The sequence below is a fragment of the Chiloscyllium punctatum genome, chromosome 40 (assembly GCF_047496795.1).
Source record: "Chiloscyllium punctatum isolate Juve2018m chromosome 40, sChiPun1.3, whole genome shotgun sequence".
Lineage (NCBI taxonomy): Eukaryota > Metazoa > Chordata > Chondrichthyes > Orectolobiformes > Hemiscylliidae > Chiloscyllium > Chiloscyllium punctatum.
The window spans coordinates 62,670,732-62,695,410 of record NC_092778.1 but is presented as its reverse complement, the minus strand read 5'-3'; the positions used below and the strand labels follow the sequence as shown (position 1 = coordinate 62,695,410).

At 39.8% G+C, this 24,679-nt stretch overlaps 1 protein-coding gene across 10 annotated transcripts in view; it reads left to right on the top strand.

Annotated features, from left to right (window-relative positions):
* Positions 1–24,679, top strand: part of mrtfba (myocardin related transcription factor Ba) — a 230,841-nt gene that overhangs the window by 150,276 nt on the left and 55,886 nt on the right. For 9 of the 10 annotated variants that reach the window (XM_072560112.1, XM_072560114.1, XM_072560117.1 and 6 more), the window contains one exon: positions 10,748–10,813. In XM_072560112.1, the coding sequence (XP_072416213.1) occupies positions 10,748–10,813 (66 nt within the window). Of the gene's footprint in view, positions 1–10,747; positions 10,814–17,387; positions 17,478–24,679 lie in introns of those variants that run through there. The other variant, XM_072560120.1, reaches the window with a different exon arrangement.

The window sequence follows — 24,679 nt, the reverse complement described above, 5'->3', positions numbered from 1 at the left end:
AAAGCATGTAACCAACTGAGGAATCCGATACAGCCAAAATTTAAGAAATAGAAAGAATCCTATCATACCAAAATCTTTGGTGGTTCCTGAAAGGTTCAGATTCCACAAATGCAACTAGCATGATGGTGAATCAATCACCCAGCTCACAGAAATTTTAAAGGTAATAGCAGAATTCTGTGAATCCAGAGACAACTTAAATGATGCTATCAGAGACAGACTGATTCAAGATGTGAACAATCCAGAAGAGATTATTGATGGAAAGAAGGCATTGGGAAAAAAAGCAAACTCAATGGAACTATCAGCCAAGGAAGCTCAGTAACTCCGCTCGAGCATGAGAATTCATAAGACGGCAGCTGAGAGACAAGCACTGATACAGACTCAAAACTGCCATCAGTGTGGGAAAACATCATGCAGCAGCTAATTGCTGCTGTAAGGAAACTGTATGCAGAAAGTATTGGGAGGAGGGGGTGGAAATGACATTTTGAATGGATGTCTTTAGGGAAGAAACATGAATAACATAGTAAAAGTACAGAAACCAAAGAGTAGAAAGAAAATTTTCATTCCTGCCCTCTTACTGTCTCAATAGCATGACTGTTGATATCATAGTTACATCATATATATTTATATAAACCATTAATAATTAATTCCTATTATACTGTAGTCTTGAAATCAATTATTCTATGTCTATAATCAATGCAAAATGAGCATCAAAGCTTTCTACTCATTCATCAAAACATCTGTAAACATTTAAATTTGCCTGTGAAATTGCTAGCATTAATTGAGACCCAAAACACTAATGGCTGTATACAGCAATTAAGTGTAGTGAGATGATTGAGATGTTGCTGTGTTGCCTCAGTGTAATCATGTGGAGTCAACCAAGACATTGCATACAGCAGTGTCATGAAACAGTTTGTAAAATAGACATAGCTCAATTTCAAATCTCAATTTAAATAGCTTTTTAAAAGATTGTTGATTTGATAGGCAGAGTTTCTGAAATAGCCAAATTATTAACAGATGTACCATTAGCAGTAGTGATCTGAGACAGTATAAAAGCAGATTATCCACTTCATTGGATATTGAGTTTGTAACTTTATGGCTAGATCTTCTTATTCTAAATGTGTAGCAACGTAGTGGCTGGATACATTCCACAGAATGATTACACTGATTTCCTGTTAGCTCACCATTGTAGAGGTAATTGGCCCAAAATTTCTGATCCAAGGAACCGGTACAGGATTTCCTGTAATTGATCCTTTCTGCAGGCTTTCCAGACAACTAGGAAAATGGAGAAATAGTCACTGAGTTTCGTGGCAAAAATAACATTCTTGCTTGCTAATTTTTCTGCTTAAGGTGCAAAAGTCTTTAACGATGGAAGTGGAGTCAATAACTTTTTAAAATGAATTTTTTTGTTACTTGAAAAAGAGGAATAGTACAGTTCGGAGAGATAGCCAAAGAGTGGGATTAGATTAGGGTGTAGAGAAATACATCAGTGCAGTCATAATGATGAAGGGATTATTTCTGGGTGGTAATATTCTGTAAATGAGTGACAGCATGAGAACCTTTAGGAAAGGTTTCACAGAACAATTTTGACATCTGATTAAGGAGGTGAGCCTTAATCTTCAGCCTTTATACTTTAAATATTTTAAATTTCATGGAAACTTTGCATCTGTCTTCACAAAGGAAGCAGATGATTAAAATAAAAGAAGAAAGTTATCCACAGGACAGTAATAGGGAAGACACACAAATGTTTTAACATTACTGCAATTTAATTGGAATAGGCTGCATCCTAGGTTGTTGATAAAAGCAAAGGTAGAAGTAGCAAAGAGACTATTCGCAATCTTTTAATCCTGCTTACGTCCAGGAACTGCAGCAGAACACAAGGCAGCTGCTATCGTAACAACATTTTCTGTTTTTATGAATAGCAATAAACCAGGAAACTATGGGCTACATGTTATTGTAAACATAGATCAGGAAAAGATAAATTTCATTTGTAAAGGCAAGGTTTAATCCAGGAGTGCCAGGATGTATTTGTTAAAAGCATCCTGATTTGCTTGTTTTTTGTTGAAGTAACAGATATGGTTGATCAAGGTTGATAGGAAATATAGAGTCATGCAGTTTGAAAATAGACTATTCGAAGCCCCTGTGGCCCACAAGCCTCAATCCTGATGAAGGGCTTATGCCCAAAAATGTCGATTCTCCTGCTCCTTGGTTGCTCCTGGCCTATGCTTTTCCAGCACCACACTCTCAACAATAGACTATTCAATCCAGCACATCTGTGCTGACTGGTTTTCCAAACTGAACTACTCCCACTTGCCTGCATTTGGACCATATCCCTTTAAACCTTTGCTGTTCATCCACCTGTCCAAATGTCTTTTAAATGTTATAACTGTATCTGCATCTACCATTTCCTCAGGCAGTTCATTCCATATACACGCCACCCTCTGTGTGAAAAAGTTGCCCCTCAGATCTGTTTTATATTTTACCCCCTCTCTTTAAATCGCTGCCTTCTAATTTTGAAATCCCCTATCCTAGGAAAAAGATTTTTGCTATACACTTTATCTATGCCCCTCATGATTTTATGAACATCTATAAATACAAAAATATATATATTTCTCAAAGGTTTTGATAAAGTGGGACGGAAGAGGATGAAAGCCCATGACACTTACGGGGAAAATAACAGGTTGAGAATGACTAAAGACTTTGAGAATAGAAAAATACTAATAAAAGCATTACAAGGCAATTTGACCAATGCATTTGATGTTTTTATTTTTAAAATGTTTAAATTTTGTTTAAACCATTATGTTGCAGAAATGCAGTAACTATAAAATAGCAGTTATGCAATACAGTGATATTTTTAACCAACAAAAATATGGTGATTTTTTTTTAAATCCTAAAGATATTCAATGGCATCGCCATCACTGAATCCCCAATATCAACATCCTATCAACAGGCAGCACGGTGGCTCAGTGGTTGACACTGCTGCCTCTCAGCATCAGGGACCCAGGTTTGATTCCAGCCTCTAGCGATTGTGTGTGTGGAGTTTGCACATTCTCCCTGTGTCTCCCTGTGTTTGTGTGGGTTTCCTCCAGGTGCTCCGGTTTCCTCCACAATCCAGAAATGTGCAGGTCAGGTGAATTGGCCATGCTAAGTTGCCATAGTGTTAGGTGCATTAGTCACAAGGAAATAGGTTTAGGTACATTACTCTTCGGAGGGTCGTTATGGACTTGTTGGGCCGAAGGGCCTGTTTCCACACTAGGGAATTAATCTAACCTAATCCTGAAGGATACTATTGAACTGGACTCTCTAAGTACGTACCATGGCTACATGCTGCAGCAAGTAACTCTGCTCTAACTCTGCAAATCATGTCAGCCATCTGTAAAGCACAAATTTGAAATATGATGAATTACTGCCAACTTGCCTACAACTTCAACAACACTCAAGCTTGACACTACCAGACAAAGTTACCTACTTGATTGGCACTACATCCATAAATGCTCACCCTGTCTCCCACCGAAGCACAGAAATGCCATCCACAAGATGCACTGCATAAATTCATCATGCCTCTTAAACAGCACCTTCCAAACCCAGGACTGCTGCCACCTAGGAGGGCAAGGTAAGCAGCTTCATGGGGCCACAACTACCTGTAAATTCCCATTCAAGCCACTCACCATCCAGACTTGGACAAATATCACTGTTCCTTCAGTGTTAGTGGGCCAGATCCCTGGAATTCCTTCCTTGATAACATTATAAATGTATGTGCAGCAAATGGACTGCAGCTATCAAAAAATTACCACCTCAAGGGCAACTGAGGACGGACAATAAATGCTGATTCTCATCCCATAAATGAATGAAAATAATTGACCCTGATGTATTCTCTATGACACAGTCTGTCCCAATTAGAGTTCATTTACCAATTAATCAGCATCCTTTTCTCACGTATAAACGTTGATCTCGTTGAGATTTGTCCAACGCAGTACAACACAGGTGCCTCCACACTATTGAGATTTGGTGTTCTTATGCTTTTGCCCTAGTGAGTGCAAGAGGGAAAGATTCAACAGTGTGACCCTTTCTTTCAGCAGCACTGTTGTATTAGGGGCCAGTTGGCTGGATGACTGGTTTGCAAAGCAGTGCAACACTAAGTGCAAGTTCAGTTCCCACACTGGCTAAGGTTACCATGAAGGTCCCATCTTCTCAACTTTGCCCCTTGCCTGAGGTATGATGACCCTCTGGTACTGGTTCGGTAGGTGGGTGAGGAAGAAATGGAGGGGCTGGAGGCATTTGCCATTGTGGATGGATATGTAAAGGGACTGGATGTCCATGGGGAAGATGAGGTGTTAGGGGCTGGGGAAACGAAAGTCATGGAGGAGATGAAGGACATGAGTGGTATCCCGAATGTATTTGGGGAGTTCCTGAACCAAGGGGGACAGGACAGTGTCAAGATGGGGCAGGAGCAGGAGGAGACGATGGGTCGACCGGGGCAGTCAGGTTTGTTGCCTGAGTTCTTATCATCTGGAAAGTGAAAACATCCTATCTACAACTGCCTTCTTGATTTGTTCCATAATTTTAAACACCAAGTTATTTCCCTATCTAGAAAACATAGTTCTGTGTATTCATTGTTTTATCATAGGTATTCTCTCTCAATTCTGGTATTTTTGTAAACTGAACTATCGCACTTTTTGGGAGTCCCTCCATACCGTTCTCAGAATATACAGTCCTTTTACAATTTTACATGATTAATAATGCACTCTATTTGTAGATTTTCCCGCATAGCCTAACCAGTTGTAACCAATAGGATTCCAATGTACCAGATCTGATAGCATTTTCAATGTAAACAAAATTGCAATCAGTGAAGATTCACTTGTGTTTTATCATCAGGTGTCTTGCATTATATTGAGAAAACACCAGGTTTTCTGGTCCTGCATGCTGATTTCTAGCTTATAATAAAACTAAAAGCAGACTGCACTTCAGAAGTAATTGGTTGCTGATAGGTTTTTTGTTCAGAATCAAAGATTCTGTATGTATGTACATTACTTCTTTAAATGGTTGTGTCAGCTGTGGGTGCTGCCTAATTTTTGATATCTATCGGACCATTGAACATAGGAAGTTGTCAGTCCTGATTAAGGTAACGGGATCACATCGTGGACATATCGGTCCAATATATCACCGCAGTGGTTCATATACAGCTGAGGTATTTGGCAATGTTTATCATATCCTATTTTGTAATATTGAAGGTCCTATGGTTTACATTACTTTACAAACACCAGTGTATACATAATCTTAGTCTGATACTGTATCTTAAGCAGTGTTGTAAACAACTGTTAGGCTTATTTTTAACAATGTGAGTCATTACTTGTCATGTGAGCCTGCTGATAGAATTTGTTTTAGGTAGAAAGGTACTCTGAACTGAACAGACAAGTCCTTGGCAATATTGAAGTCTGACTCAAGCTGCACTTTTGGATAAGCCAATTAGAGAGTTGTAAAAGGTTTATTATCGTAGGTTGCCTTCAGCTGTGCAATTTCCTTCAGAGTTTCACAACATTAGAACTTAAGATCATGTAGAATATCCCTATAATGCTGTTAATGAGCACCAGACATTTAAAAATGCTTGACAGCATTAAATTATAGTGTGGTCAATGTTGTAATATAGGAAGTGTTATGCAGCAAGCAATGGTGAATCAGCTTTAATGATATTATGTAAAGAAATAACATTGACCATGACACTAGGATAACTCCCCTACCCTCCCTTTGACCAGTGATTTCAAATAATACTATTGGACTATAATCTGGTGGTGTGTGACTTCACACTTCAAGACTGCATTCCATCTGTACTGCATTGGATGTTACTCTAGAAGAGAACTTGATTGCAGTCTGGCCAAGTTTTTTATATCAAGAGTGCAGGTTGTTCTGCTATAATGTGCAATTCGCTAATGTGAATTCGCTGTAACGCAGTTGACGAATTGGGGAGACTATTTCTAAAGTGCAAATTTTTAAAATGCGTGTTGGCTGTAATGCAATTACATCAGCAACACTTTTTAAGCACTGTTTCTAAAGTGCAATTTTTCTTTAATGTAGTAATACATAAGAATGCAATTATCACGTTTAGAAGGACTTCCTGTAATTCATTTTGGGTACTGATTTTTTTTTATGCCATTCTGGTACATGGAGTCCCAAAGTAACTTGGGGTAACATTTAACTTCACGGGGAATGCAAAAGTATAATAGCACTTTAGTTGTGTCTCCTTTTTCTGTCCAATTTTTTTCCCTCAAGTGAAATGTAAATTCTTGGAAGAATCTATAGGAAATTTTACAGACGAAAGGGTGTTTCTGATACTTTGACTTTATCAGGGCAGCAAACCTGACAGGAGGTTCTGATGGAGTGTCATTAGATTCAAAATATTAACTCTGCTTTCTCTCCACAGATACTGCCAGACCTGCAATTTCTGTTTTTGTTTCTGATTTCCAGTACCTGCAGTTGTTTGGGTTTTTTTATGACCTTTGAAATTCCTGGGTCAATATATTTATTTGTTATAACAATATGTACTAGCACTTTCTCATTTTTTCCAAGAACTGTACTGGACTGCTTGTGAACCTTCAGCAATTCAGACACTGTAACAACCCCTTCTTTAATATCCTCTAGTCCTATCCATGTAATTAGACTCCCTTTTAACTATATTCAGTGATTTTTGCCAATATAAACAATTTCTCTGTCAAATCCAGATAAATAATGCATTCATAATGAAGTGTAAGTGGAGAATGCTGCGGAAATATGCAGCTAAATTTCTATGGAGAAGGAAACAGTTAACACTTCAGGTTGACTATCTTGTGTCAGAATTGGAAAGAGTTAACAGGAGTACAGAAGATGGATTGGGAGGAAATAATAAAGGAATAGTTTGGAAGGTCAGAGATTACATGTCTTAAATGGTGCAAGGTACAAATCAATGATAATTGGCAAAGTGAAGAACCAAAATGAACATCTGTAGGAGGAGTGAATGAGGGTAGCAAAATCATCATTAGCTGACACGACTCGCAAGTGTAGGAAGGAAGAGTGGGGCAGCAATTAATATCTGAAATTGTTCAATTCAGTGTTGAATCTGAAAGGATGTATGTGCTCTAAGACAAGATGCTCTTCAAGTTTGTCTTGAGTTTTGTCGGAACAGTATAGGAGGCCTAGACACAGGAGTGGAGTGGTAAATTAAAATGTTGGAGAACTGGAATCTCATGATTCAAGCCTGTAGCCTGTGGAGTGGTGTTCTCTGTTTGGTCTTCTCCGTGTATAGCAGATAACATGGTGGGCAGTGACTATTGTATGCTAACATGAAAGTATTACGTGTTACTGGGAAGGAGATTTTGTGGGCTCTGGAAAGTGGAAAGAGAGTGGTTAAATGGGCAGATGTTTCATTGACTTTGCTTTGATCATATTGAAGTGGTCCTGTCCTAGATGTTTTGAATGAGTGCCTGAGATACACTTGCGAACTGTCTCTTCACCTGCCCCTTCACCTGCCCCTGGGAGTGGAAGGCAATGGCAAACCACTGCTGACAAAATTCTGTCTGGGAAAATATCTTAGGATGATGCATCAGCAGACATCGAATCAACAACCTTCCCTTGGGCAGAGTATACTTGACAGAATATGAATCAGTATTTACATACAAATGTTAGCACCAAGTTACAAGTTCCAATTTCATCACTTTTGAGCCTCAGTTTCACATTGTTGGAAAATGCTGCAGTGCTATTTTAGTTTTGTGACAAAAAAACTTGAAAAATGTTTCTTTATTTGTTTACATACCATTGATCTTCAAGCTGGAAGGCAGCAACTCACTTATTTTAGTCCTTTCACATTCCACTAGCTGTTGAGGTCTGGTATTAATCTCAGAGCAACTGTCCCCTACCAGCTGCAAATATAGTAAAGGAAATCTAATGTGTTCATTTGTATTGTGCTGTATGGCCTTCTCCTTTAATATTTCTCAATTCAAATTGGCTTTTAATTCAATTTGTGCTGGTGTGCAAACATCTCTCCTATTTATTGAAAATTGATAAGCTATTGAATATGGAAGAACTGGTTTAATTGCAACCTCCTGTAACATTGCAAAAAATTGTGATTAAACAGGAGTTTCACAAAGGCTGGTGCAAAGAACTTTTATTTACCTAAACTTATTACATCAGTTTGAGATGATGAATATTGTATAATAACTTAAAAATTAATCTTGATGTTTCATTTTGCAAAGAATTCTGAGTTTTTTTTGTGCTTGATATTAGCAGTTGTCAAGCAACAGCATGGTGGCTCAGTGCATAGCACTGCTGCCTCACAGCACCAAGGATCCGGGTTCGATTCCACCCTTGGGTGACAGTCTGTGTGGAATTTGCACGTTCTCCCAGTGTCTGTGTGTGTTTCCACCGAGTGCTCCATTTTCCTCCCACAATCCAAAGATGTGCAAGTTAGGTGGGTTGGCCAGGCTAAATTGCCCATAGTACTCAGGAATGTGCAGCCTGGGTGGATGAGCCATGGGAAATGCAGCATTACAAGATATGCTGGGCTTTTGGGTGTGGGTGGGATGCTGTTCAGAGAATTGGTGTTTAACCCAATGGGCCAAATGACCTGTTTCTATGCTTTAGAGATTCTATTCTATTCTGTTGTTCTTCCAATTATTTTCAAAAATCTAGAAATCTTAAGTTCAGGAATGGCACATTCATTTTGGGTGAATAACTTTTGAATCCCTAATTATTTTGTATCTCACCAGTGCACTCAACTGTATTCACTGAGAATGCACATTTTTGTATAAGACAGTATCTGACATCCAAAGATAAACTCTGTCTACCAGGCTACAGAGAATTGTTCCTCACTGGAACTAGCCTGTGTGTACCTACATGAGTTACCTACAGTTATCTGCTCTAAATACCATGTCTATTTGCTAACTTTAATGTGTACTTATTCTTAAGCATAGCCTGAGGTCTTAGAAAGGACTTGACTGAAAATCCATTGTTATATAACTATTACATGCTATGTAAAAATTTATTTGGTTTTACAAGACTGAGCCTCATTTTTCTTGAAGACATTGTGTGGACATCCTTCCCCACTTAGTACTAGTAACTTAGACTAAAATCTTAAAAATATTAGATAACAGTAAGTTTACCCAAATGATCTTGGATGGCTCCAGTGGGCACGATCACAAGAGATACCGTGCCAAAAGAGTAAGTATGCAAAGTGTGATGCGATTTTTACAGTGTGATCTGCTCCATGTATGAACAAAGTATTCATACAAGGTTTACTGTTCAAACTTTTAACAGTTGGGTTTCATGCACTTCAGAAAATTAGACACAACTCTGTAAATATTCTTTCAGTAACTATCACTGCATAGTTACTAATAAACAAAATCGTTTAAATAGGTAAAAACAATGACTGCAGATGCTGGAAACCAGATTCTGGATTAGTGGTGCTGGAAGAGCACAGCAGTTCAGGCAGCATCCAAGTAGCTTCGAAATCAACGTTTCGGGCAAAAGCCCTTCATCAGGAATAAAGGCAGTGCGTCTGAAGCGTGGAGAGATAAGCTAGAGGAGGGTGGGGGTGGGGAGAACGTAGTATAGAGTACAATGGGTGAGTGGGGGAGGTGATGAAGGTGATAGGTCAAGGAGAAGAGAGTGGAGTGGAAGCAAATGTGGCTGTGGTAGCGAGTTTGTTTCACGACATGGTTGAAGAGCTTCAGGGCAGAGGAAGAGGGGAGTGGGAGAGGGACTCCCTGACACTCTTGTAGAGAGAGGAGGAAAACTTCTTCAAGGCAGGCATCCTTGCAAGAGGATTCGCAGTAGGGTTAAAATCAATGAGGTAAAAACAATGACTGCACATCGTTGCATGCTGCCTGAACTGCTGTGCTCTTCCAGCACCACTAAACCAGAATCTGGTTTCCAGCATCTGCAGTCATTGTTTTTACCTCACTGCCTTTATTCCTGATGAAGGGCTTTTGCCCGAAACGTCAATTTCGAAGCTACTTGGATGCTGCCTGAATTGCTGTGCTCTTCCAGCACCACTAATCCAGAAAATCGTTTAAATACCCATTTACAAAATCCTTCTGTTCAGACTCATGAGAATTAACCACAGAGCCATGATTTAAGTTGCCTCTTTAATAATACAAACATTGTTGAGCACTTTAATTGCCACTGAATTTCTGTCATTTGTCGTATCATTGGATTTTTTTCAACCAAGATTTTTGGCACTCAGTCAGAAGGCTATCAGTTGAAGTCCCACTCTGGAGACTGATACATAGAAGATAAGATGTGACAGCATGCTGAGAGAGTGCTGTTGAATTAGATGACATTTTAAACTGAAACTCTAAATGGTAGCTGAACTATATTCAGCAAAATTGGTAACAGTTAACTTTGTATGAAAAAAAATCAACTTTTCTCTGAATTGTGTGGGATCCTTGCTTTGTGCACATTGATTGTAGGAATTAAACAAGCTATGAAATTCTTTCCAGTTCTGAAACAGAATGCCATGTAAGGGATATAGGACCGTAATCTGATTGTTATAATAGGAACTCTACCGATTGTTAAAAATGGAGGCTATCACTCCGACACATGTATTGACTTGTATAACATGGTCTGATTAATCATCATCTGAGAATTGTCACTATGTGAGTTATTTAGAGAAACGGAAATCATTCAACTTGTCATATGCCTTACCATTGATGCATTGTATGTATGTTATCACAGGTCACTTTATCTATATTGATTGTTCTGTTTTTCCTTCCTCCCCCTGCAGTACTGCAATTAAAGCTGCAGCAGAGAAGGACACGAGAACAACTGGTGGACCAGGGAATTATGCCACGTAAGAATTTTTTGTGAATTTATGAACTACAGATTTTGCACCCCTTCTATAAGAAGATATAAAGATGATCTCCTTAAAAGAGACAATAAGGTTTTGAAACCAACTTTTAGGCACCGTTCTACTGAAGTAATAAAACATCCCTAGAATTTTAAAAATCACACAACACCAGGTTATAGTCCAACAGGTTTAATTGGAAGCACACGAGCTTTCGGAGCAACGCTCCTCCTTCAGGAGTGGCGCTCCAAAAGCTAGTGTGCTTCCAATTAAACCTGTTGGACTATAACCCATGTTGTGAGATTTTTAACTTTGTGCACCCCAGTCCAACACCGGCAGCTCCAAATCATCCCTAGAATTTAACACTCAACTTGTAATTTGTTATAATGTTTATTCCCAAAGGTGTCATTATTACAATTTGGATAGTGCCAGGATATAGTTTTAATTCAGAAATATCTTCCAAACTCATAAGTGACAAATTTCTATATTTCATGTTTCCTTATTGTTTGTACAGCTGAAGGATGTGTAGGTACAAAACTATTCGACTCAACTATTATCAATAATTTGAATATGTTGAAAGCTGAAAATAGTGAGTGATTGCATGATGATATTCAGAAGTTGCTGAACTAACATAAGTAGGCGTATTGTTTCATCTGTGGTTCTTTTTTGCAATACACATGTCAATATGATCAATCCTATATCTATACCATTATTATGTAATTGGTGATTTGTGATCAGAAAATATACAACCTCAAGTAGGAACCTAGAAACATGGAGGTAAAAACAATGACTGCAGATGCTGGAAACCAGATTCTGGATTAGTGGTGCTGGAAGAGCACAGCAGTTCAGGCAGCATCCAAGGAGCTTCGAAATCGACGTTTCGGGCAAAAGCCCTTCATCAGGAATAAAGGCAGTGAGCCTGAAGCGTGGAGAGATAAGCTAGAGGAGGGTGGGGGTGGGGAGAAAGTAGCATATAGTACAATGGGTGAGTGGGGGAGGGGATGAAGGTGATAGTTCAGGGAGGAGAGGGTGGAGTGGATAGGTGGAAAAGGAGATAGGCAGGTAGGACAAGTCCGGACAAGTTATGGGGGCAGGGCTGAGCTAGAAGTTTGGAACTAGGGTGAGGTGGGGGAAGGGGAAATGAGGAAACTGTTGAAGTCCACGTTGATGCCCTGGGTTGAAGGGTTCCGAGGCGGAAGATGAGGCGTTCTTCCTCCAGGCGTCTGGTGAGGGAGCGGTGGTGAAGGAGGCCCAGGACCTTCATGTCCTCGGCAGAGTGGGAGGGGGAGTTGAAATGTTGGGCCGCGGGGCGGTGTGGTTGATTGGTGCGGGTGTCCCGGAGATGTTCCCTAAAGCGCTCTGCTAGGAGGCGTCCAGTTTCCCCAATGTAGAGGAGACCGCATCGGGAGTAACGGATACAATAAATGATATTCGTGAATGTGCAAGTAAAACTTTGGATGTGGAAGGCTCCTTTAGGGTCTTGGATAGAGGTGAGCGAGGAGGTGTGGGCACAGGTTTTACAGTTCCTGCGGTGGCCGGGGAAGGTGCCAGGATGGGAGGGTGGGTTGTAAGGGGGCGTGGACCTGACCAGATAGTCACGGAGGGAACTGTCTTTGCAGAAGGTGGAAAGGGGTGGGGAGGGAAATATATTCCTGGTGGTGGGGTCTGTTTGGAGGTGGTGAAAATGTCGGCGGATGATTTGGTTTATCGTAACAAGGACAGAACGCCCCTGGTGCTCACCGTCCACCCTACCAACCTTCGCATAAACCAAATCATCCGCCGACATTTCCGCCACCTCCAAACAGACCCTTCAAGCTCATTCCCTTTGTTCATCAAACTTTATCTAACTCAGTCTTGAATATATTCAAAGACCCAACCTTCGCTGGGGAAGAGAATTCCACACACTTATGACCCACAGAGAGAAAATAAATCTCTTCTGCTTGTCTTAAGGTGAAGACCTCTTTTATTTTAGATTCCCTGCAGTGTGGAAACAGGCCCTTTGGCCCAACAAGTTCACACCGACCCGCCGAAGAGCAACCCACCCAGACCCATTACCCTACACCTAACACTACGGGCAATTTAGCATGGCCAATTCACCTAACCTGCACATCTTTGGATTGTGGGAAGAAACCGGAGCACCCGGAGGAAACCCACACAGACACTGGGAGAATGTGCAAACTCCACACAGACAGTTGCCCGAGGCGGGAATTGAACCCGGGTCTCTGGCGCTGTGAGGCAGCAGTGCTAACCACTGAGCCACCGTACCACCGTAATCTTAAACTATGCTCCTTGTTTTAGTTTTCCTGACAAGAGGAAAATTCATCTTTTGTCTTCACCATATACAGTTCTCTGAAAATCCTGTATGTGTTCAGATGTGATTCAAATCCATACAGCTGAAACTTGAATAATAGCTGTATACACTGGGGTTGGGATGAGGGTTGATCATGCAAATACACAGAATTATGAAGCATTTGACTACGTTTTTGATTCCATTCACCTATTCTGAAGACCACCTTTGACACTTTAATTTTCTGGCATTAGAGCAAGTAACGTATCTGAAATCTTCTCTTGACTGAGAACTGGATATTCATTCCAGCACCCTATCAAACCCACTATTCAGAGTCGAGAGTGTGGTGCTGGAAAAGCACAGCAGGTCAGGCGGTGTCCGAGGGCAGGAGAATCCATGTTCCAGGCATAAGCCCTTCATCAGGCCCTTCATACGATTTGTGAAAAAGGGGCAAAGCAATAATCCAGTATAGAATAGAGAGGTCTGCCCATCTGTTCTTTGCACCTCCCTCCCCATCTCTACTTAACTGTGAATGGTGCATTTTACATTCCTTTGCTATGTCTGTCTGAATTTTCTTTTCATTAGACGATGTTTAATCTCAGTGTCTTTTGTGGTTCAGCAAACCTTTTCTTAACCAGCACCTATGGGGCCAGGAGTGTACAAGTTGACCAAGAGGTTCATTTAATCAATGTAAGAACACTATACTAAGTAATAGAGACATAATGCAAGGAGTATACACGTCACTGTTATACTTTATTTACAGCATGAATCACTTGAATAAAACGTACTGGCAGAGAGCCTTCTCACTTACATCCTCAACTGAGTATTTGCACATCACGGAGATCGTGAGAATACAGTAAATTTCTAGTAGATGTTTTAATTTTTGCCAGTTTATAGTGTGTGTTGTAAGGTGCTGGTTAAAATAAAGTTTGTTATATTTACATAAGAAATAAGGCAGAGAAACAGACCATTTGGGTGTACAGCTTAAAGTCAAGCCCTCCCCCTCTTTTCACATTTAAATCCATCATCATAAGCGTCTCTGTCTCTTCTCAGTTTGACTCACTTCCACTTAACTGCATCTCTACTGTTCACATCAGTCACTCCCTGTGGCACTGAGTGCCACATCCTCATCACTTTTTGGATGAAGACATTGCTTCTGAATTGCCTATTGGATTTCAGGGTGACTGTCTTATATTGATGGCCTCTAGATACGCTGTTCCCCACAATAGAACACATTTTTCTTTATCCACTTAATTAAAATATTTCATAATTTTAAAGGCCCTTTTTAGATCCATTTTCAGGGGAAAAGAGATCCAGCCAACAAATCCTTTTATAAAGTATAAACTCTCTCCTTTCCCATATCGTTATCTCCCACTCCCCACCAAGCTCCTCATTTTGCATAAATACCTCCATTTCCTACCTATTTTCAGTTCTGATGAAGGGTTAGTGGACTTAAAATGTCAGCTCTGTTTTTTGGTCCACAGATGCTGCCAGACATTTTGAGTTATCCAGAATTTTCTGTTTTTGTTTATTTCAGAATGCAAAAATCCAATATAGCTTTCTTTTACTTAAATAAAATGAATTGGTATTAGTAATCTACACAAAAATTTTGAATATTTTAGCAATGTTCAGTTGAGAGTGAATTCCAAGCCTTGCCAGTCTCGGGGTGGGGGGGGGTGTTTGAATTGTTCATATGGTAGTAACAACTTGAAATGGCCAGGAAGTTTTCTTTCCGAGATTCTAAAATATTTGACCTTATGGTTCCATCTAGTAATTAATTGTTAACTTGGGCACAGTCCATAGTTTTCATTATTCTTCTATGATATTTCAATACATCTACTAGGCTAATTTTAACTTAATTCAGACTTTTTTTTGCATTCAATAAAACTTGCTTTATGAAAACATGTTTGTTATACCAAAGTGCAATAACTTGCATTTATCCAGATTGAACTCATATGTCATTTTTCAGCCCATTGCCCTATTTGATCACAATCCCTTTGTGATTTTAGAAAACCTTCTGCACTGTCTGTGTGATGCATTCATGATGGCCAAAATATCACAGGAATGCTGTTTCAGTGACATTTAAGATTCTGAATGGTCTCTGGTTTCTGGTGGAACTGCCCTAGACCTGCAAGATGGAGATTATTTTGGGAGCTGATGGTTAAAATTATATCGAGATGTCAGTGTTGGACTGAGGTGGGCAAGGTCGAAGTCACACAACACCAAGTTGTGGTACTTGAAATCACAAGTTTTCCAGTGCTGTCCCTTTGTCAGGTGAAGTGAAGAAAAGCGCACAGGCACAGAATTTATAAGCAGCGAGATCGAAAGCTCATGCAAATAGTGTGTGTGGAGGGTCGAACAATAAGTCTCTGGAGGTGATCAAAAGTGTCAGATGGTGAGTAAAGTGTCAACAACTGAATTACAAATGAACGGGTGACCTAGAATCCAATTAATTGAGGCAGAGATATAATTACAACAAATTAAAAACAAGGTGCTGCTGGAGGGAAACCAAATGGCCAGGATAACATGATTGGTATAAGAATTGCATGCTGAGCATCGAACCAAAGTAACAAGTAATCCTAAACTGTGCAAACTAATTAAGGTAGTGAGACCATAACAGCTATTAGGGTGAAGGTATTAAAACAAGACAGTAAGGAATGTTTTTGCAGGTACAGAACAGTATAGTGGGGTTAGGTGAAGTGTGACATGAACCCAAAATCACATTTGAGATCATCTTCATGGATGCAGAGCCTGGCTATTAGTTTCTGCTTGGCGATTCTGTGTTGTGTATCTTGAAAGCCGCCTTAGAGAATGCTTACCCGAAGATCGGAGGCTGAATGTCCTTGACCACTGAAGTGTTCCATAAACCGGGACGGAATGTTCCTGTCTGGCGATTGTTATGCAGTGTCCATTCGTTTCTTGCTGTAGCATCTGCATGGTCTCAGCAATATACCATGTCTTGGGGCATCCTTGCCTGCAGTTTATGAGAACGACAACAATGGCCAAGTCACATGAGTATCTGCCGTGTATGTGGTGGATGGTGTGATGGTAGTACCCATGTCAATGATCTGATGTAGCTTGCAGAGGTTGCCTTGGCAGGATTGTGTGGTTTTGTGATCGATGTTGTCCTAAAGGCTGGGTAGTTTGCTGCAAATGGATGGTCTGCTTCAGGTTTGGCAGTTGTTTGAAGGTGAGAAGTGGGGCTAAAGGGATGATCTTGCCAAGATGTTCATCGTCATTGATGACGTGTTGAAAGTATGAAGAACATGATGTAGTTTCTCTGTTCTGGAGAGGTACTGGACGACGAAGGGTACTCTATCACTCGTGACCTATATTTGTCTTTTGAGGAGGTCTTTCCAGTTTTTCACTGTGGCACGTTGGAACTGGTGATTGTTGCAACCTCCTTTAATTAGTTTGTACAGTTTTGGATTACTTGTTATTTTGATTAGATACTCGGCATGCCACTCTTATCCTGTTATTCCAGACATTTGGTTTGTCTTCAGCATCATGTTGTTTTTATTTCTTTGTAATTATCTAGTTACCTGATGAAGGAGCAGTGCTGTGAAAGCTAGTACTTCCAAATAAACTTGTTGGACTATACCTGGCGTTGTTATTTTTAACTTTGTCCACCCCAAGTCCAGCACCGGTATCTCCATATCAAGTACTTGGACTATAGGTCATCCCTTTCACTTACTGTTCAACTGTTGATACTTTGCTCACGCTGTCTGACACTTTCGATCACCTGCTGAGACTTATTATTCGATACTCCATTCACACTTTGTATGATCTTTTGATCTCTTTGCCTATAAATTCAGTGTATGCCTATAAATTCCATATCCGTATGCTTTTCTTCACTTCGCCTGATGAAGGGGCAGCGCTTTGAAAACTTGTGATTTTGAATAAACCTGTTGGACTATACCCTGTTGTTATGAGACTTCTGACCTCCTAAATGAGTTGGTTTGGTTTGAGTGAGAGGTTGTAGAGTTAGAAACCTGATCAGGAATGCCCATCATTTACTTCTCATTTTAATGGAGGCTGGAAGGGGGGGCAAATTTGTCAATTACTCGTCTTAGTGAGACTGAGCTTTTAACCACAGTTGATCAACCTCTGGCCTCCAGAAACTTATATATATACAGTGTGAGCAGAAGGACTGACCAAAAGAAAAGTCATCAGCTGCCTCACAATTGAGCACCCTTACTTGCTCCCAACTAAGTTGGTCTTTGTCCTGTGGCCATTCCTGTCCAACAGGCACCCAGTGTGAGAATCGGACTGATTATGTGAGGAGAACATTCAGAAGAAAAATTGCAGAACATTTGGGAAACTAATACATCTGGATTTCCTCATCCTAACTTCACAAGTCAAATCTAAAAAAGAATCTTGGAGGTAAAGTCGTGGCCAATATTATTTCACAATACCTTGGCATGTAGAAATGGAAAGGGTTAAAATGCTGTAATGTCCTTAGTTTGCCAGAAAAGGTAGTTGTTTGTGTAGAATCTGGATATGTTGCTTCCTGTCTGTTGGGCACGTTTAGGAATATGTTGGATTTGACCTTTTTGTACTTCCCTAAAGGGAATAAGGACTTCCATTTGTGAACCAGTAAAGACATGACTGGTTTTATTGGAGATAGTTTTCTGACAGTGATTTCTATTTCAGAGTGTAATCTTTAACCAAGTTCATAAGGTTTTTGTGGCATAGGGGTTCAGGTTCAAGAGGTGTGTAATAATATCACTGAACAGGTTGAGTAGAAAACGTATCAACCAGGTTCTTAAGGACTCACTGAACAAGTCGATTGGAACATAAGTTAATTTTTTTAAAAACTAGAAAACATGTGGCAGTTAAGTACATGATTAAGAAAGATTTGGAGGGATAAGAGCCAAGCGTGGGCAGGTGGGATTGTGTTGTTTAGTTTGGGACTGTGATTGGCATAGACTGTTTGGATTGAAGGTTAGAGTGGTGCTGGAAAAGCACAGCAGAGCAGGAATAGGACAATTGACGTTTTGGGCAAAAGCCCTTCATCAGGAATGATTCATGATGAAGGACTTTTGCCCGAAGCATCAATTTTCCTGCTCCTTGGATGCTGCCTGACCTGCTGTGCTTTTCCAGCACTACTCTAACCTTGACTTTAATCTCCAGCATCTGCAGTACCCACTTCCGCCTGGTTGGACCGAAGGATCTGTTTCCATGCTATATGATTCTAGGATTCTATATCGGCAAGTTTCTTAAGAACTCTCTGAATAGATTAATTAGAAAATCAACCAGGTTCTTGGAGGAAGGATGATGATGGACTGGTGAGAACGTTACAGTAATTGGCAATCAAAAAGCCCAGGCTAATGACATGGAAAATAGGGTTTACATCCCACCACAAATTTATGAAAGTCAAAAATATGCACTTCACAGATCGTGCCCAGGACACACACACACACAATCAACCGGTTCTAGCAGTAAAATGGCTGAGTGGTCTAAGTGCAAGATGAAGGTTCCATTCTCTTTCAAGGCTTGGTTTTTGAATCTCTTCCTTTTCATTTGAAAGGTTACTTAACGTGGTAGCAGTGTCCCTACTTCTGGTCCAGATTCAAGTCCCATCTGATCCAGAGATATATCATAACATGTGTGAACATGTTTAAAAACTGTGGATTTGATCCCCCCATGGTGCAGTGGTACTGTCCCTATTGCTGATCCAGGAGTCCTGGGTTCTAGTCCCACCTCCTTTCAGAGGTGTGTAATAATATCTCTGAACAGGTTTATTAGAAAATTTCAAACAAATAGGTTCTAGACCTCTAAAAGCTGGGTGTTTTTCTTCCCACAAATCAGCCACTTACAATAGTTGCAGTGTTAATGTCCGGGCACTCAAGGCTTTTCAACTAAGAAAAGAATCTTTTTATGGCCAGTTTGATAAAGGATCATCATGGTGCAGAGAAAGTTATCAGCTCATCGTGCCACTTCTTCAAATGAACAGCATTACCTCGTACAATGCTTTATCCCCATATCCAAATAATTATCCAATTATATTTTGAATGCCTCAATTGAACCTACCACCACTACACCACTTATTTTAATGCTGAATTAATGGAATACTTTCAATGTTTTGGCAACCAGTGTTAAAATCCAGGCCACTGCCTACAAATGCTATGCCACAAATTATGCATTTTAACCTCAATTTCAAATGTATCTTTAGTATGCTGTGGCCCAAGAGTTACCTTTTATACATTATATGCTGGCTTTCAACAATCTTGGTAGATAGAAGCTTAAAATACAATACATCATCATGTTAAAATACCACACACTATATTGTTTGTAAAGAGAAGCAAATACAGAAACCGGAAATAGAATATGATATTCTTTTGACTTTTGATTATAGCTACTAGTAAAAGCAACCCGGTTCATGGCAGACTGAGTTTCTCACATAGGTGGCTTTTTGTAATGTGTACCAGTTTTTTCTGTAAACCAACAGAAATGTTTGTTAAATAAAAACCAAAGAACCGTGGATGTTGTAAATTAGAAAGTAGAAAATTAGAAATTAGTAAATTAGAAACTAAAACAGAAGTTGCTGGAAAAGCTCACCAGGTCAAGCAGAGTTCTGTGAAGAAAAATCAGAGTTAACATTCAGGTTCCTTCCTCAGAAATATTTGCTGCCATTATAAGGCTTGTCACACCGTTTTGGCCAGCAAGTATGCATGGTATTCATATTGTGACAGCGATGTCTACAGCAACCTCAGTAAGGTTGGTGGCGCCAGGAACACCCAGGAAGGAAAAGAGCTGTTAAAAGAAATCCAGCTGTTTTAAGTTCAAGCGGCCACTGGCTACAAGCAATCAGTGATTGAAGAACAATCTGTTAGCTGCTAATAATGTCTTATGCTCATAGAAACATCCAATGTTGAAGGAGACCACTAAGCCCATCCTGTTTGATCTGAATCTTTGAAAGATATCTCAAATTATTCTCATCCGTTTGCTTTTTTGCCCATAGCCTTGAAAATTTTTCCATTTCAAGCCTTGTGAATTAAGTCTCTTGATGCAAATATTGTAGCTCTTAATATTTACTCCTTGAGATGCAAAAACCTTGTGAAAACATTAAATGTGATATATCTGTTAAGTTTAAAAATCCCACAAACATTTAAAACTCTGCACATCTTCCTGTTTGTTCTCCGTAACAAAAACCCATACACTGTTCAGTTTTGCTATATATCTTCTACTTAAGTTGCAGCCTCCACTTGGATGCGCGCAGCCCCGAGGTCTGATTTATTTCCGGTGTGATATGTGAATTGAGAACCTGCAGGTTCTCACTGAACCATTGAGGATGTTGGTTTGTGGTTGCAGAGCAGGGCTGCTTCATAACTTTCTCAGATGTTTTTCCCAGTCCACGGGATTTTAAAATGAAACAACTTACATGTTTGCAGGATAGTGCATAAGTCATTTTTTTTTAAAAAGGTGCAGCAATTAAAGTGCAGAATCACATGCAATCATTCTTTAAAGGATTTCAGAGGATAGGTATTAGTGAGTACTCTGGAAAACCATTGCAGCTCTGAGCACCAGCAGTATGTACCTCAGATGGTTGATTGGTGATGTAAGTAAATCTGAATATCCTGGCCCTTTGCTAAGTTAGTAATGCAGTCAAATGAAAGATTTCTCATTAGCAGTGCTGCTTTACTAATGCAAAAGAATTAAAGATTAAAACCAACAATATGACCAACAGGCAAAACCAATCCTGGTAGAACAGTTCTGATGGCACAGCTTTGGCTTCCCTATTGCAAATTAATTGTGTAGAACAGATTTTCAAAAGTTAATAGATTCATTTGGCTTTATGAATAATTTATCATCATTTGAATATCAGGTTACCTTTATATAGGTTAGCTTATTTGATGCTCAGAACATCATTTTAAATAACTATAGTGGGATGACGAACCAGGAGTACAACTCAATGGTGCCTGTTTGTGACCTTTTAACTAGGTATAAGGGTCAAACTTGTACCTCTCATGCTAAAGCACTAAACGTGTTCAACTAAATAGCAAAACCACACAGCTAAAAAACATGTCTTAACATAACTTCATTAGTTATTCTGGGCCTTTGTGGTGCAATGGTAGTGTCCCTACCACTAGGTCTGGAGGCCTGGCTTCAAGTCCCATCTGCTGCAGACATGTGCAGCAACATCTCCGAACAGGTTGATTAGAAAATATCTCGGTAGTTATGGTAATGTAATTTATCTTTTGCCAAGACTTTAGCATTCAAATATGGTGTCATTGAAGGTATAGAATGGGTGGTGCAAAACGTGAGCACTTTTGTTCATGTATCTCTAGCTGATAGCTTTGTATCAAATTGTGGATTAGGGACTGAAAGTTCTCTCACTCTGATCCTGATCCTGAAATCTCTCTGTTGCTTTTAACTCTATTGGTCAGTTGGGAGAGTCGAAAGTTGGGGGTAAACTTGACTTTGGACAACAGTGAAAATGTACCAGATTCACAAGATCATCTGTCATATCTCCTGATTTTTCTTTTCATTGTGTAAAACAGGCTGCCTTTTGTAGTCATTGTTATTTTCTGAAAGAGCTTGCCTTCATCTTTAGCTTCCTCCATGATCTATATGCCCTCATTTACTAATTTTATTCTCTTCTGTCATTATATCATTATGCCAAACTTGTCATTGCATTTACCCTGAGCCAAACCCCTGACCCCATATCTCCTCAATCACAAAGATTGTGATTCTACCTCATCAGTGTCTAATCTAGCCCCAGCCCATCTGTTGCGAAAGGTCTTATCCATTCCTTTGTTAGCTCAGGCTCAACTGTTCCAATGCTCTTCTCTCTTGTCCTTCATTTTCAAAAACCATCACTCATTTCAAATTCTGCTGCCTGTATCCTAACCCACAGCAAGGCCTACTTAACCATTCCCCCTTTGCTCGTTGACTTACAATATGTAGTCCAAGATTCTCAGCCTTGTGTTCAAATTTCTTAATGGCCACATCCTTTCCTGTTGTTGTAGTCTCTGCCACCCTGAAAATCCCTACATACCTCCAACTCTTACTTTTTATGTTGTCTATTCCCATCACCCCACCATTGTGACTATTTTGTAGCCTACTGTCCAGATTGCCTTTCCGAAATCTTTCTACCTCTCCATTTTTAAGAACATCCTTAAAACCAGAATCTTTAACCAAGCTTTTAGTCATTTCTCCTAATGTCACTTCCTTTTGCTCTGCATTTTTTTTGTCCAATTGTGCTACTATGCAAGAATCCAGGGCATGAAGGCGGGTACAATTACAACATTTAAAAGACATCTGAATGGGTACGCGAATAGGAATCGTTTAGAGGGATATGGGTCAAATGCTGGCAATGGGACTAGATCAATTTGGAATATCTGGTTGGCATGGGCAGGTTGTACCAAAGAGACCGGTATATGTGCTGTACAAATCTCTGACTTTTTTTTGCTCCGAATTCATATGTTCATGCGTGGTGAAGGTCCCCTCTCCGTGCTGTAGGCAAAGAGCTCCAGATTTTTGACCCACTGTCTATGAAGGAACAGTCAGGATGATGTGTGATTTAAAGGGGGACCAGGAGATGGTAGCAACCAATTACGATACAACCTCTTTAATGAATGTTAGCAATAACTTCAAGTGGCAATCAGTCCCTTAATGAGCCTCTAGAGAGTCATTCCTCTGGTAGACTTCAACTCCTTTAGCAAGCTAGTGACTTGTGCTAAATGCAGGCTGAACCCATCACCTACTACCATCAGATAATTGTCAACACCTGAATGTGTGGCCATAAATCATTCAGAAAATATGATATGATATTGTTTAAAATTAGAACTGTTGTGTATGCGAATAAAACATTATTCACAGGATAAAAGGCTTTTTCTAAGGTTATTGGCCATTTGTATGGTTATCCATCCATTGCGTTGCCATGGTAGCAGTGCTACAGATGTTAGCAGATTAATAGGAAATGATGCAGAGTTATGTCTACTGAGTAAGAACTATACTTGATTGTGAGATTTACTCAGCAGTGGTTAGTATTTTCTGTTTCACATAATTGCCTAATGTTCTAACGGTTGGCACAGATTTAAAGTTAGAGTTAGTATTGCCAAGTGGACCAACTGACTGAGCTGCTGCCATGTGTATCAAGTATCTATCTAGTAAGTAAATCAAAAAAGTGGAATAGTGTGACAGTGTACATAAATGCAGTAAAGGTAATGGTTATTAATGTAAAGAATTACTAGTTTGGAGGCTTTTCAAGATAGGAACTCCTTGTGTTCTGTACACAGGTGGAAACAAGTGCATATTCTGCAACAATTTAAACTATGTAGTTCAAGTAAGTGCTTTCTGTTGAAAGATATCTTTAATATTCTGCTAATGTAATGTTTGTGATCAAGAAAACTAATATACTTGGTTTTATATTGCTTTTATAATTTAAATTTTAGCCATTCTCTAAAGAAGCATTGTTAATATTAATTTCTGAATTGCAACTTGAGAAAGTGAAACCTCAGATATCCAGTTAAAAGTAAACAAATACTTGTCACAAATCAAAAACCTGTCTTTGTTTGAAGCAGGGAAGCTATTGCAGAGAGAAACATCCTTAGACAAGATAATTCATAGAGTATACATTCAAAATGTTGGCCAATAGAAGTGAGTAGATTGTCTGATTGGGATGATGAAAGTGAGGACTGCAGATGCTGGAGATTAGAGTTGAGAATGTGGGGCTGGAAAAGCACAGCAGGTAAGGCAGCATCCGAAAAGCAGGACAGTCAACGTTTCAGGCAAAAGCTCTTAAATCAGGAATGAGACTGTGAGCCGAGGGGGTGGTGAGATAAATGGGGGTGAAGGTAGCTGAGAGTGCGATGGAGGGAGACCCCCACCTCCATGTACCTATCGCACTCTGTTACCTTCCCCCAGCTTCACCACTCCCTCTGCTCTCAGCCTCATTCCTGATGAAGGGCTTTCGCCCGAAACAACGACTTTCCTGCTCCTCGGATGCTGCCTGACCTGCTGTGCTTTTCCAGCACCATGCTCATGTCTGATAGGATTTTTTTACTGTAAGTGAGTTGCTAATCTGTAAAGTTAACCAGGGTGGTCTGAATGCATGGAGATCCCTATTTTGTCTTTCCAACTGATTTCAATCTTTAATAAGTAACTTTCATTTGTGAACTGTAGCAGTTATCAGTTGCTGCTAAAACTGTGATGATGGGCAATTAAACAAATGTGTGTTTCTACATCTGTATATATTTGAACTGTTGAGAAGTGTAAACTTGTTAAAGTTACAGAGGGGTGAGTATATGATGTAAAGCAGACACAAGATGGAACCTTGTGGCTTTTACTTAGAGAACTGAAAGAACTTTCAGTGGAAATTCAAAGTATGTCCCCTGACCTTTCAGTGCATGTAATTGGTGGTTTACTGCACTGATATCAAATGCACTTCAGGACCAGCTTCCCACATTCTATCTTCTACATACTTGAGGTCATGCAAATACCTCCTACCTTTGTACTACTTGCAGTAAATCTCATTCTCATATCATTCCCTGTGCTAATTTACGTTGTCTCCTTTTTAAGCAGTACTTCAATTCAAAACTCCTTGACCTTAAATCCTGGCTTGTCTTGCCCCTTTTGTA